This window comes from Haliaeetus albicilla, chromosome 11 (genome assembly GCF_947461875.1).
Source record: "Haliaeetus albicilla chromosome 11, bHalAlb1.1, whole genome shotgun sequence".
NCBI lineage: Eukaryota > Metazoa > Chordata > Aves > Accipitriformes > Accipitridae > Haliaeetus > Haliaeetus albicilla.
The window spans coordinates 20,771,859-20,787,518 of record NC_091493.1 but is presented as its reverse complement, the minus strand read 5'-3'; the positions used below and the strand labels follow the sequence as shown (position 1 = coordinate 20,787,518).

The 15,660-nt window shown below is 39.1% G+C and overlaps 1 protein-coding gene across 1 annotated transcript in view; it reads left to right on the top strand.

Moving 5' to 3' along the window:
- The window catches only part of FRMPD2 (FERM and PDZ domain containing 2), a 77,874-nt gene that overhangs the window by 18,681 nt on the left and 43,533 nt on the right, over window positions 1–15,660 (top strand). The window contains exons 7-15 of the mRNA XM_069797630.1: window positions 455–586; window positions 4,085–4,169; window positions 7,410–7,557; window positions 9,199–9,270; window positions 9,945–10,119; window positions 10,890–11,040; window positions 11,137–11,275; window positions 12,175–12,327; window positions 14,567–14,752. Of these exons, the coding sequence (XP_069653731.1) occupies window positions 455–586; window positions 4,085–4,169; window positions 7,410–7,557; window positions 9,199–9,270; window positions 9,945–10,119; window positions 10,890–11,040; window positions 11,137–11,275; window positions 12,175–12,327; window positions 14,567–14,752 (1,241 nt within the window). The remainder of the gene's footprint in view (window positions 1–454; window positions 587–4,084; window positions 4,170–7,409; window positions 7,558–9,198; window positions 9,271–9,944; window positions 10,120–10,889; window positions 11,041–11,136; window positions 11,276–12,174; window positions 12,328–14,566; window positions 14,753–15,660) is intronic.

The window sequence follows — 15,660 nt, the reverse complement described above, 5'->3', positions numbered from 1 at the left end:
CTAATGACTTAGGATAACCCCTTAATGGAATTTCTGCAGCTGACTCTAGCAGTGGATTGTGGTTGGGTGCTGTCCACCCTGCACACAGAAAGAATACTTTACAGCTGAAGGTTTTGGGCCTCAGAATATAAGGAAGGAGAACTTTGCAGGTTATCTGCACTTTGCAAGCTTTCAGTTAAACATGTAGAATAGAATTAATATATTAGATTTGGTTTATTTGGAATGGTTGTGGACAACTATGAGAACTATTTTGGGTTAGAATAAGATTATGAAATTAATAGAATGAAGTTACCAAACTTTCCTCGGTCCTTAAGGAATCAAAGTCAGGGTTAGAAGACAGACAGACATGGACTATATAAAAAATAGTCAAGCCAAATGGTATTTACGTTACCATGCAGATACAATGATTTATAATTGAAGTATGTGATTCAATATGTTTCCTTTCTGTTTTCAGACAAAGGGTCCAGATTAATGAATTATAGTCGGTCAACAGAAGACTACAGACAACTCTCTGTGGACTACAGTGACTCTAACAGTATTTCTGAAAGTACGTCTTTGATACTGTCTAACAGAGGACACAGGAGAGGTAAGATTTTCCTGAAAGATTATGTTTATGAATTATGAGACTACCCATGTAGGTCAGGTGATAGGTGCTCCCATGCACTTCTGGTTACATGACTAGGGAGGTATAGTTGTGCTAAGCTGCAGAGAAGAAAGATCCTTTTATACTTGATTCCTTTTTACTTGTGTCCTACTGTAAAGCTATATATTCCTTGGTTACCATGCAGCAGCATCACCTCTTTCTTTCTTTATGCCCCTTTTGCCAGGTGAAGCTGTTCAGCAGATCACAGACAAAGCCTGACAGCATGTTTCTAGCACATGGGGTCTTGAAACAGATGAGAAACAGCGGAGCTACCCCACAGATGCATATGATAGGCAATGTCAATATGACAGCACTGAAATCAGTTGAATCTATGAATAATACCTAAGACTTGAATGGTGGGGATTCATGTTTCTTCGAGCCCATTCAAAACCAAAGGGACTAATTCTAAAATGTAGAGGAAAACAACAACCAAACAACCCTTTGTTTTCTTTTCATTTTTGTCCTAAAACCATTGTGCATTTCCTGCTCAGTGTGTTGCTGTCATTGTGCTAAATTCCAGGTTGCAATGCTGCTCTTCTGATTTACTTTGTCTGCAGACACCGGAGTTGGAATTTTAGCTCCACTTTCAATCCTTCTATGGCAGGAACAGCATGAAAGAAACTGTTTGGGAGAGGACTGATTCAGTGAAGACACTCTGGTAGACATCAGTCAGGGTCCCTCCCAAGCCACTTAAATCACAGTGTAGGGGGATACTATGAAGCAAAGATGGGAATTCAGCAGGAAGGGGAGTACTGCTGTGCATATGTATCTTCACGTTTAAACTGGAATCTGAGCTAGGGACACCTAGGCAGGACATTCACACTGCCTAAGAGCAAAAAGTTCCTGTTGCCAAATGTCATCAACATCTCCTAAAAAAACAAGCTTACCATGCCAGCTCCTCATTCTCAGACTCCTGCTCATTTCTATTCTCCATTCCACAGTTACCCACCCTCCCATCTGCTTTCAACTGTTTTTTTCCATCCTGCCTGGGGCACTTCTCCTGAGCTTCCAGACCCAGAGGTGGAAGTTTACTTCTGTACTTCAGAGTTTACTTCCTCCCTCTATAAGCCTCAATGAGAAATGAAGTACTAGGTCCTCCCATGGCATGGATTCAAATGTGCTCTGTAAGCATGTGTGGGTTTTTTATCCCAGAAATTTCTTCCCTAAGGCAATAACCCTAGTGTCCACTACATCAGTTAGGATGCAACAAGGTATGCACACCAACTGGTTAGATCACTGATGCCATAAATAACAGAAAACTGCTGAGTAGTCCTTGCTTCTTTTCACTGGGGAGCATTAATTTGGGTTTATGATATCCAGCTGCTGACTGTCATGAAATTCATAGGAACATATTATCCACACTCTTCCAAATTTGAAAGGTTGAAAATTTACTAGGCAAAAATAAAAGGCATAGAACATGATCTCAAGGGACTAATTTCCCTAGGAAGAGTGGCAAAAAAAAAAAAGGGTGCCCACTGCATTATCACAAGTCTGCCAAGAGATAATTCACAGAGAGAAAGCGAATGTATCCTGGGAAAAAAAACCAAACATGTAATAGCCTCTCAGCCCCAAGCCTTAGCCCCAAAGATGAGGAAGGCAAGGTTTCTCATACAACTGCTGTTGATACTCTACTCCTGAAAGGCGCTTTTCTGAAGCTCCAGACTTGCAATCAATATCAGCAGCAATAAAAACCTGAGATTGCAGCTGCTCCCTATGTGACACATAGATGTCAGTCACATACCTAGTGGCACATAGTGAAGTTAAACTCAGGAGCATATTTTGTAAATAATTTTTAAAAAAATTTTGGTCATAAACTTGACAAAGGCTCATTCCAGTGAATTTGTGCATGTCTCAGTCTCCACTGAAACATTGGTAGCTGTTCGTACACAGCATTTTGTAAGACAATACTCTAAAAATACAGGAGAAAACATAGAATGTGAGAGCTTGTTTGCTGCAGACATTATTTCATGAGATAATGCATTAGAAAAATGCATTCTCTGAAAAGAAATACTACCATCTAGTAGAACACCATTATCAAGGGAGATCAATATCTCTATCCAGTCTGTACTTTAGAAGCTCATTTAACATATAATAAATTAATCATCTACAGGATCAACTTCTTTGAAGGCCACATGTTGCTTAAACATCAGGAATGTGTTGGATTTGTGATCAAAGCATGGCAGTCTGGGCACTGAAACTAGCCGACTTGTCCCACTGCCATAACAGCTGACACAGAAAAACTAAGGGGAATTTTCTGTGCTTGTCCAAGTATATTTATACAATTATGTGAAACCTATAGTGTAAGCAGAGAATTTTGCAAGGCTTTCTCATTAAAAAGCATGTCATTTCAGAACACAGGACTGAATTTCTAGTAACTAGCCCTGAGTATTTGGCTTATCTCAAATCTCACATTTTTCACTACCATCTGCAGCTTGAAAAAATATGTTTATGCATATTTTAGCAATGTGACTGTAGATTTTTTAGGTTTTAAAATTTCAGTTGGTGGTTGGTACACTAGAATTCAATTTCATGTTTTCATGTTGGAATTCAGAGTGAGGTCTCAGGTTGTAGTTCGTGGATATTTTATCTGGAGAAAAAGCTGACCTAAATGATTGCTTCCACATAGTTCAGCTTATCACCTTTATCATTCTGCCTAGGTAATAGTTTGATATGCAATTCTTCAAATAAGATCAATGAAATGATCCAAGTGGAGAAAAATTTAACCTTCCCACCCTTCCCTAAAGGATTTAAAATATTTCTGAGAAGAAATGTTTATGGAACTACAAATTGCATAACCCTTTCTGGTTCTATCTCTAAATTTCAGCCTTCATATATTTGGACAAAGCAATGCCTATTATTTCTGTAGCAGCAGAGATGACTGAAGGTGAAAAATTGTACAAATCTTATTTGCTGATGACTCACAAACCATCCTATATTCCCACCAGATTTTTATGTTGTAAAAACATTCACAATATATTCAATGTAGCAAATAACCAGTGGAATATTTACAAACAGTTTTAATTTCAGTGATTTTTTTTATCCTACTCTGATTAAGCCAGAGAAGTTTCATGGCTTCCCCCCCCCAATTTTATGCCTGGAAATAGAAGAACAAAGAATACTAGAGGTAATTTCTGAAGAGCAAAAGCTGTTTCACAAATTACCCCCATACATATGGAAATAATAGCCATTGTAACTACACAGCTATTTTCCAAATTACATTCACGTGAAGGGTTATGAAGAGGAAGTAACAATAACTAGAGAACTGGGAAAACTACTGGCATGGTATACTCTTAGCCTTATCAAATAGCCATTTATCATGCCCAAGCAAGGACACAAGAGAGGGAGTAGCCAATCTAAATTTCTTGTTGTAGTTGTCCCAAGATCTGATGCTGAGAGCTGCTACAGTTGCTTCAATTGTGAAATTTCCTTTATTCATTTCAGGGAGAGTTCCACAAACACACAGGTCATGGGACCCCACCCTTAGTGGGTCAAGGACACAAAGTAGCTACAAGCTCTTCATAAACAGGTAATCAAAACTCATATTCCTAAAAGATGGAAGCTGTTTTATTGCCAAGTGAAGCAGACACCTAGTGTGGCACTGTCATTATCAGAGAGTGCCTGGATTGCCATCTGAACCTGTTTTGGTAATAGATACTGTTTATGTAGAATTAAAGTGCACCTAGGCTCGGTTTGGCTCAAAGGGAAACAGTCCAAATACTCTAGTGAAACGGAGGTTGGCCCCTGAACAATCCATACAAAACAAGCACATTGAAGTTTTCCACCTTCACTCTTTACCACTGTGTCCTGCCAGATGTCACTGGCCTCCTGGAACAGCTGCCCCTAGTGTGTCTCCATCAGAATCAGACAGGTAAGCAGCAATAGCTCGCTGTGACTGAAACAACTGGGAAGCAGCTCCACAGAGAGTGTAGAAGGGAAAAACCTGTTCAGAAGGTATGAACAGTCATTGCTTTCACTGGCAATGCATTCTGCAGAGTCTGTATTTGTCTACATTCAGATTTTGGATCTGGTCTGGCCTTGCTGTCACATTAGCAGAGGCCTGATGTGTTCTGGAGTGGTTATGACAGACCATGTATATGATCCATCATTTTCAGTCGATTATTTGCATTTCCATCTCAGTTCTTAGAGGCTGATTTGTCTCACTTGTGTTGGCCATATCCAGCCTTGCACTGCCACTTTACTGAAGAGTCATAGGTAACCCAGGGACACAACACAAGCAGTAAAGACCTCTGCTCTGTCATGAGTATTAGCCTTATTTCAGCCATGGCACGTACAGCAGCCCTGTAGACATAGACAAGGAAAGCTGAGAATTGTACAACTGATACTAACTCCTTTTCCAAAGCTAGGGAAACACCACTGCTGCCAAACAAAATTTTTCTGGACTGGGTGTTAGCATAGTGGAGCTGTAATCATGGCTGTTTCCAAATGAAGAAGAGATCTAAGTACTGTTAGCCTCTAGGCACCACAAGGACCAGAATCCCATACTTAAGCACCATGTAATCCCTACAGACATCCCATTTAAATTGAGTTCTTGACCCAGTTAAACAGGAGTTTCTTCTTTTAACCATGACATGAGCAATTCAGGCCCACAGGAAATGCTGCATTTAGATCAACTTCCAATTAAATGTATCCCAAGTAAACAGTTTGAACTTCCTGGTAAATCAGCCATGATAATCTGAGCCACGTGATATAACCCAGTACACTTCTAAACCTGCAGTAAGACAGAACTACAAACAGGTTGCAGGATAGTGGCAGCTTTTGTGAAGAAAGAAGTCTCTGTCTACCTGTCTAACTACACACACATACATATATATGCGTGTGTATATATATATGCATCACACACCTGGCAATGATACCAGCAACAGAATATTTATTTCCTGAGTATTTTGGAAAAATTGCCACACCTCTGACCACCAACCTGGGTATCATCTTGATATCCTTGATCTAAAATCATGCTGCCAAGAAACCATTCCCCTCCTTCACTGAAAGATGAACTCTCTTCTCCAGATTTCCAGCAAGCTGTTTCCCATAGAACTTCAGGACTGTAAACCCCACTTTTGGTTGTAAGCATCTGCAACTGAATTTCTACCAAGGTTACCATCCTATTATAAGTACCATGAAAACCGTGGAGTCGGAAATAATTATTTTGGAAACCACCAATTTCCCATATAGGAGGACAACCAACACAAAACTTAGTGACGGGTTTACTATCTACAAAGCTTACTAATATAATCATGCTCACTTCTGTAAGCAGTCCAACTGACATAATTTACATATCATAAAGTTAAGCTTGTCAGTATATGCAGGGCTATGGCCTACATATAAAGAAGACACAGCTGTCAAGTCTGACATCTCTCACCTCGCAGGACTAATAACAGGAAGTCTTTTCCACAGGAAAAGAAAGTCTTCTTAATACAGCATCTTGGGTTTTGAGATAGTAGTATTTTTATATCCACAAAAGTCATTTCAGGTAATTTTTAGGCATATTTCTTAGTTAAATGTTGATCTTTATGAGGCTGCATTGATAGAAACAAAAATATCCAGATATCTTTAGGGACAGAGGAATGTAAACTAGGATAGAATACAATAGAATAGAATAAAATAAAATAGAACAGAACAGAACAGAATAGTTCAGTTGGAAGAGACCTGCAACACTCATCTAGTCCAACTGCCTGACTACTTCAGGGCTGACCAAAAGTTAAAGCATGTTATTAAGGGCATGTCCAAATGCCTCTTAAACACTGACAGGCTTGGGGCATCAACCATCTCTCTAGGGAGACTGTTCCAGTCTTTGGCCACCCTCTCAGTAAAGAAATGCTTCCTAATATCAAGTCTGAACCTCCCCAACACAGCTTTGAACCATTCCCACGTGTCCTGTCACTGGATACCAAGGAGAAGAGATCAGCAACTACTCCAGTAACTTCGTTAAAAACCTTTTGAAACTCCCTGAATAGTTCCCTGAAGCAACTCTGCAAGATGCAAAAGAAAAGGATAAAACTTTGGGATAACAAAAAAGCTTCCATGTGACTTTGGCATTTGTTAAAAATGTAATTAACAAATATCCACCTCAACAAAACCTTTCCTTCTGTACCACATAATAACTTTTTCCTCATTGATAAGAGTATGTATTATATTTTAAGTTTATTCTAAGCATACATGTTTCTTCTTGTGTGGAAAACACCCTTACTTTATGGGTTAAAAGTATAGTATAAAGAGAGCTTTCTGATCTGAGATTTCACACATCTTTCTCTTAATTAAATTCAAAATTACCTCAGTTCCCTAAGACATTAATTTATTCTAATGAATTATTATTCAAATAATTTAGTTCCCATTCCTGGAAAATTCTGAATAATGTAACAACAAATGCTTTTTTGCTTCAGAAAGTAAGAAATGAGGAGTTGACTTCATCCTGTAGAATTCCCAGAAAGGCACGGGGCTAAATTCTTTGCCTGGTGGCTTCACCAGACATAAACCAGCTAGATCTGGCTCTCCAAATGAAAAAAAAAAAAAAAAGACTGTTATTGAATTAAAGCAGAGTTTAGATTTATTTATAAAGGGCTTCAGTAATATTATCCCTGTTGAATTGTTTTTCTTTTTCTGTAAAGAAACGTATAATAACTGATAACTGACATTGCCCTGGATTTCATAATATTCTGCCAGTCAATGTACCTTAAGCTCTTTGTCCTTGAGTCTGTGTTGGTTTGATTGCATGTTATATCTATTGCTCACCATGACATTTTCTTTGAAGGTCGGTCAGCGCTGTAGAAGAAATCCCCGGTGGAACTCAGAACAGCAGACAGAACCTGCTAAGTTTAGGTTCCACCTTCTCTGTGTCTACAAAGGACTACACAGCAGCTGCTGCATCACAGAAATGTTTGTTCCACAGGAAGGAAAAGGTGACTAATGAAAAACATATAAGCTGATTTCAAAATGTAAATGTCACTAAAGAGAAACCTTGCATCCAGTAGTCATTCACCAGTGACATGCGTATTAGCTACTGAGTCATTTCATTAGATGAGTATTCTAAATTGACAGACTCCAAATTAGGCATGATCCAGTGTGAAAACTCAGAACTGAAGGCAGTGAAAGCTCTTGTCCATAAAGACTAAGCAAAAGCTTATAACCAAACCCTCTCTGACCTACATGTGTGATTTCTGCAAGCATCAAACACCACATAGACTGTTTTCGTCAACCACTTTGTCAGGAGTTTCAGAACAGCAAAAACATTTACAGAGACACTGAACCCAAAGACTTGCTGGTCAACGGTGCTCAAAGGACTTAGTTAATTTTTTTTTTTACAGTGTATACCTGGACAGAAAGCATAGGTTAGCAGCGAGTGTGCCAAACCAATAGTTCACCTAAGGGTCTATTTCTAGTTGCTGATTTGTTGTAGGATTCTCTTAAATGGGAAGGATAATGGGTTTTTTGGCAGTTGGATCACAAAAATCCAGAAATAACTGAATCACAGAAAACTCCACAATGCTGCTGCTCATGGAGCTTTCTGTTGTGGAAGTAGAAGGGACAGGTTTCAGGCTGGTGGGTCCTTTTACCTGTTCCCAGTTCCAAAGCTCAAGACTGACCAGTTGCAGAAATTCAATCAAGAGTTTCAGTTAGATACTTCAGAAAATTATCTTTTTATATATAAATTGAATTTTAAATTTTGTTAATATGATTTTTGCTGGGATAATAATTAAGCTCCTCAGAAAGAGTCCAGCAACTATTACAACAAAGTGCTAGTCCCTCTTTATATGTGATACCAAACTGCATTGTCTGTTGGCAGGACAATACTAGTATTATGAAAAAACCCATAAATTTTCTCAAAAAAAGATCTAAATGGGTCAAGGTACTAAGTCATGGAGAATGATTGGCAGGATCCACATCTTACCACTTGCAAACATTTAGTTATTTCTGTCTGCTTCAAGGATCTAAAAGCATAGGTGAATCTGAAAAAAAAACCCAACAATACGCACAATTTTTTGAGGTGGATGCTCAGCAAGAAGAAAAGCATCTTGTGTTGTTAAAGTTTGTTGAAGTTAAAGCAAAAGAATACAATGTCTGCTAATAAGAAATATCCGTCAACCTTCATTACAGGGAAGAAAGCAGCTCTGCATTTTAGTCTGGTTCCCTATGGAAGCTAGGCTTATGAAATCACAGTGGTGTGTATGTATGTGTGTACATGTCTGTGACTGTCCTCATAGTAATTTGGGAATCAAATGGGAAAAGGTCTCAGAAGAAATTAAGTTTCTGTAAGTGTTATGAAAATAGGTGCCTTGCAAAGGATATGGATCTTGGTTAAGTGCCTTTACAGAAGAAAAGACTTCAGCATGAGCTTACCCCTAATTAGACCCCAGAGAGTCCACACAAGAGAGACCCCAAACAGAAAGAAGTCTTCAGTCAGCATTTGCACCTTATTAGACACTGAAGTCAATTAGCTACAGCATACAGATCAACAGAAATGGGTTTCATTGGTACTGGTGTTTGAGATCTTCATTACTTTAAGGAGACATTTATTAAATTTCTAAATTGCCTCCTTACAGTTTTCAGGTCCAGAATTTATTATTTTGTCTAGTGAACCACCAGTGACCTTACAGCTGCCTGGATCAATTGTGGTAAGTATGAACATATAGAAATTAGAACTAATCTAGTGACCTTTTAGTTGGGGCTCTTTGTAAGCTGCATCTGAGTCCCAACCCAGTATTCTTGCCATGTCTTCCTCCCAGGTTAAGTTAGGGTTCCTGCAGAGGTATTGAGACTTGAAAGGAGATCATTTAATTCTCAGTCCTATGTAGTTATTTCTGTTGGTGTGAAAATAGCTTAATTTATCCTTGTCAGCTAAGAATGCTCACTTTAGCACAAGACTTTTGAGATGAAGATTATACAGCACATACGCAATGTGACATCTAGTGCCAATGTCTTGGACTCCTCCAGTTTGCAGGTACATCCTCTACCTTTCATTAAGATAAGGTAAAAGGCTGACAGCATACAGCAGTAAAAATGAGGGCAAAGAAAATTTGGAATTACCCTCAAATCTAGAATAACCCTGGTGATTGTAGAGTCTGAGTATGCTCAGCTGTTTTGTTGGGATTCCCTGGGGTTTTTTAAAAATTAGAAATGTTTGGGATATTAATTTATGAGAAGGGAGGCAGGAAACAGCATAGTCTTGTGACCAATTCTATCAGGTTATGCAGAGACAGGAGAGTCGGTGGCCTCAGTAATAAAATGCTGTGGAACTTGCATTGCTTGATTTGACACTCATTCTTCATTCTTTTTTACATGTTCTTAGACTAAAAAAGGGAAATCCTATTTGTCCCAAAGGGATCTCAATGTGATTCTACTCAACGGGCAGTGCCTTGAGGTACAATGTGACATCAAGTCCAAGGCAAGAGATGTTTTCAATACCGTGGTGGCGTATGCAAACTTGGTGGAACATTTCTACTTTGGCTTGGCTTACCTGAAAGGTAATGAGACACAGCTAACTACAATAACAGTTGTCTCCCTCAGTGCCTCCATAGTCAATTTATTAATGAATTCCAGTAAGCTCCTTTAAGATCCTGAGAGGAAAGCACAGCCAAAGCTTAAGCAAAAGTAAGGTACATTGGTTTAAACTGTACTGCGCTGATGTAAAGCATATCTACCCTAGGACTGTGCCTCAGCACAGCCATACTGTTACTGGCTGATATTCCTATGCAGAAAAGGCTGTATCCCAGCCTTGCACTGGAATAATACTGAGCCATGTAGCTCCAGCAGAAATTCCAGGAAGCACTGTACTGAGGAAGGCTGACTGCCTTTGTTCCTAGATATAAGTTGGAGTACAGGCTTAGCTATTTTGTCTACAAGACCCACATCTCCCTAGCCCATTTCTGATGGCAAGCACGGCTGAGGCACTAGGAAGAAGCATACCTTGTGTGTAGAGCGTGAGGATTACAATGGGGTGCAGAACCTGAATTCTGAGCAGAATGCAAGCCCCATCAATTCTTAAGGGATTCCATAGATACCACACCAATCCAGCATCTAACAATTGTACTCCTAAATTACACACTAAGTATTATCCTAAGTTCTCCATCAAAGAAGCAATACGTTAAACCATGACACAGAGAAGTAGATCTCAACTGACATCCATGATCCATTTTATTTTTTATGGCTAGTGATGCATTGAATGAAGACAGCAGAGCTTTGAGCCACTGAACTATCTCCAGACTTATCACAGAACCACAAATTCTCATTTCAGGTAAAGAATTCTTCTTTTTGGATGAGGAGACCAAACTCTACAAAGTAGCCCCAGATGGCTGGAATGACCAACCCAAGAAGAAAACCTCCATCATTAATTTCACACTCTTTCTAAGGATAAAATTCTTTGTCAACCACTTTAATGTTATCCAGTAAGTACATGGTTCTGCTGACAGCAGGAAAAACAGTAGCATTTAGGGTGACTGTTCAAGGCTCCTCCTGTGTTCCTAAACCCTTTTGTGTTCCAGGCATGGCTTGACAAGGCATCAGTTTTACCTGCAGCTTCGTAAAGATATTTTGGAGGAGCGATTATATTGCAATGATGAGACTGCCCTGAAACTCGGCGCTTTGGCTTTACAGGCAGAGTTTGGCAATTATGTTTCTGAGGTGTGGATAAATAATACAATATTTCTCAGAGGTCTCTCTCAACAGCTTTTGCAGCTTTTGTTTGTCACAGAGTTTAATAAAGAAATGTGAATAGCACATAATTTCAGCTAAGTGCTTCGGTAATCACATTTCAGTTATAATTTAAAAAATTACAAAATTTGCCTGATTAATGAGTAGTAATAAGCCAGATGAATTTGGCAGGAAATATGGCAGAGTGATGAAAGACTCTTGGTCTTTCATAATTGATAACACAGCCCAGAAACTCCAGAAAATCTGTAGAAAATTTCCAACATAGGCAGAGCTTGGATATGCAGAGGGCCTTAAAGAGATTAGAAAACATGGAAGAGAAAAATAAATACACACTCCAGAATTCACAGCTATTTTGCGTGTAGGCTCAGATCCACAAGCTGCAAAGACAGGATGGTTGCTGATGATATAGCTGAACTAGTTACCCTAGTTTTGAAGTGTACAGAAAATACCCATTTATGCTCTTTGCCATATATTCAGTTATATAAGTGTAGCTCCATCAATTGAACTCTGAGTAGTCTGATCCACCTGGTCGGATCCATCCTGGCACTGGGCCCCCAATGTAGGTTGTACTGATGCAGCTGTAGCTGTCAGCTCTATGTGTAAGACTTCAGGAATGCCTGTAGGCCCAGCTCTTTTCTCCCCTCTGCACAGAGAAGTAGTGTGTGCTTTGAGCACTTGGCTGAGCACAGGTGCAAGAAGCACATTTGGCTGTCAGGACACTACCTGCTCTTCCCCATCTTCTTTTAGGAAATGGCAACAGGGTGACTTCAGCATATGGGTCACCCTGAAAATGGAAATGCACCAAATAAGAAAAGTCAAGAAAGAACAAAAGGCTCCTCTCTTGTTTTTTCAATTTTTTTCTCCTAAAGATGCACGGAAAGAGCTATTTTCGTGTTGAAGACTACATTCCAGCAAGCCGAATAGAGAAAATGACCCTCACGTATGTACAGCGAGAGCTTGCTAAATTACATCGTATGAATCGTTCCCTGTTTGAGGATGAAGCTGAACTAGAATTTTTAAAGGTAACTTGCCATAGCCCAAACATTATTTATTTATTTTGAGATAGAAAGCCTCTCTCCATTTACCATTGTCTATTATTTCCCTCTTGTCTGATACAGTGGATTTTAAATATGGTGAACAAATTTGAATAGTCAACAAAAACCTCAGAATTTCATTCTGCTATAGATACTGTCACTCTAAATAACTTACACCACATTTACATGGTAAGTTTCCTTTTACTGATAGTTTATAAAGGGTTAATGCACTTTTCAGGGTATTTTCAACTTCTTAAGGGTTGATGCAAATTTTTAGCATGTTACCAACATGGCTGGGTTCCAGGTGATTATAAATACACCTATTGAATGTATTAGAGATTATTATAAAACATAGGAATAAGCACTTTCTTGATTTCTGAAACTACAGCATCTGTTCAGCCAGTTTCTAAACATGTAGTCATTATTTGTTTAAAAGTACCTGTGAACCCTGGAAGTGAGGAAGGAGTTATCTGATATATTTTTTTCACATGACACTTTCTCTAGGGCTCTAGAGTGTCATGATGATGTGGGATTTATTTTTTTTCTTTCCCCTAATTTCTCCTTCTCCCCCAAACTTCTCTGCTTTCCATCAAATGAAAAATACCAGGCATTAGATAATGGATAAATATCACTAGCCATTTTGCTGCAGTGCCACATGCTTTTATTTATAGCATCATTTTAGTTCAGCTGCTGTTTAATTATGTTAGTTCCTCATCTAACACCGTCAGTGGAATTGAAGAAATAGATTGAAGCTTAGCCTTAATGACAGTCCCATCATGCATGGCAAATCCAATGACGAAAAGCAGCTTTGTTAGTATCTGTTTCAATGAATAAATCTGTAGAAGGAGCCAACACATCATACAAAGTGAGAAAGATAGCCCCCATGGCAAGAACATGCAAATTCCAAATCTGAAAGGGATTAAAAATTAAAACCCAGATTCAGCTAGTGATTATAGATGCCCCAGTTTTCAGGACCTGAACATTTGTGCTCTGGATACTTTCTGAAAAACAGATCTTCTTAAAGTGTTTTATTTTGGTCACTGAAAATCTCCATTCATGTTTGAAAAGTCATTTGGGGATTCTACATTAGCTTCCCAAGGAAAAAAAAGTTTTAGAATAAACTTATATTGATCTGCAGATCACAAAAGAGGACAGAAACCCCTCCTCATATTCCATAGTTCTGTAAAGCGTTTGAGTCATATTTTAACATTTTGCGGCCAAGTGCAGGAGGTAGAAAGACAAGCAACAACACCCAGAACCTCTGGGTGAGTTTCTCAGTATCCTCTGCACAGTTAGATGGCAGGGGCAGAAGCTGGCTCCTCAGTCCTTTGAAGTATAATCCTATTTAACTTTTCACCCAGCAATGAGCACTGTGCAAGAACGAAGAGACACTGAAGATCTGTTACTATAAAGTCTGACACTGAAGGGAATTCTGGGACAGTGAAATTCCCTCAAAAGTCACCACTATATTTAGGTGAGAGACTCTGAGGTGCAATTTAGCAAACCCTGTAACTTAAGATTCTTGGCAATGGGAATTTATAATGTCTGTTCTTAAAAGATGATAGCCATGAAGGAACGGGTGTATGTACCTGAGTGAGTTCATTGCAGGCTGGGAGCTGTGGTGTCACTGCAGGTAATATTTCCAATTGGTCATCACTATTGTAGAAAAGAAACCACACAAGCCCATAACAATGTCAGAGTAGCCCTGGCACCAAAGTATTAGCAGTTTTACTAAGATCATCATATTTGCTGTACCTCGTGTTTTCTGGGTTTGAAACAAAGGAAACAAAGACACAGAAAAGAAAATGGAAAGAAACAAGGTTTAACAGTAGTAAAGGAGCATTAATCCAGCATGGATTTCTATTCAGAAATGCACACAAGTGCCAGGTAGCAGTACTGTTGAGTACCTCAGTGCCACTGTAATGTTTAGATTATTGTGCAGAAAGCTACATAATCCTCCTACCTCCTCAAATGAGGTATGTGGGAAAGTGTTATTTCAACTTTACATATGGGAAATTAATGCATGTATGGCTCTATGACACACCAAAGTAAGGTGATGATTCTGTGAGGCAGTAGGTATGAAAATTTGGTAAGGGTTTTCAAAGCTTTCTTGACAGAGTGAAAGAATATTCAGTAGACTCAAAACCATTTCCTCCCCCATCTACCTACCTTTTCTTCCTATGCTCTTTTTGAATAATGCATGGTAAATGCACTTTTTCTCTACAAGGTGACTCAGCAACTTCCTGAATATGGAGTGTTATTCTACCGTGTGTCCCAAGAGAAGAAAGGAGCAGGAGGGGACATCATCCTGGGAATTTGTGCCAAAGGCATCATTGTGTATGAGGTCAAAAATCACACAAGAATTGCCAGTTTGAGATTCCAGTGGCGTGAAACAGAGAGAATTTCAGCTCATGTGAGTTGGAACCAAGTGAATCTCTTCTCCACTCTACTACTTTACTCCCCTTCTGCCTGTACTTTGATAAATCTATTGCATTCAGAGCCAGAATTAGACTCATTCTGCACAGACAAGTCCTTTTCAAAAACAGTCTAAAATCAAGGCTGGATCTGGATGTGGATACCAAGATACTCAGTTCTTAGTGAGGTTTAGTTCTGGAGGTTTTTTGCCAAGGCTGGAGTCAAATTACTATAAAACTGAATAATCTGGTGTTGACTATTACAGAGGCTATGTCAAACCTCTTTATGGCATATTCCATATCCATTCCTCTCTCAACTTTTCTTTTGTTTTCCTACCCACATTAGGTCATGGGATCATGTCTCCCTCTTTCCAGATCTCATTATTCCCATCCTCATCTCTTAGTATATTGATGTGTGTTAACAAACCAGTATTGGTGACAAGACTGTGACCCCTTTTAAATGGTATCCTGCCATCAGAGGTATATCAATCTACCATCATACAGTGTAGGTGTCAACCTGCATCAGACATTTCCCAGTCTGTTTGCTCTCCCAAAATGGCCCTTCTGCCCCTTGAAGATGTTTTCATTTTCACATTAAATTGGTTTAATACTTTTAACATGTGTAGGGCCAGATTTTGCCAGTTCTATCAACCTGCTCTCAATGCAGTCAATGTCCAAAGGCTCTTGACTTTTGACATAGGGCAGTTATGATCCCAATGGCAGACACCTCACTAACAACTGTTGAATTTAAGATAGGCATTTACGATAGGCATTTACTGCACTCAGAAGGCATGCAGCCAGGCATAAGTACAACTGGACAAACCAACAAGATTAAACAAATGAACTTTCAGTGCCTCAGTGTAATGGCTGACATATGAAGCATGCTGTGGTTTTTTTTTCCCTTTAG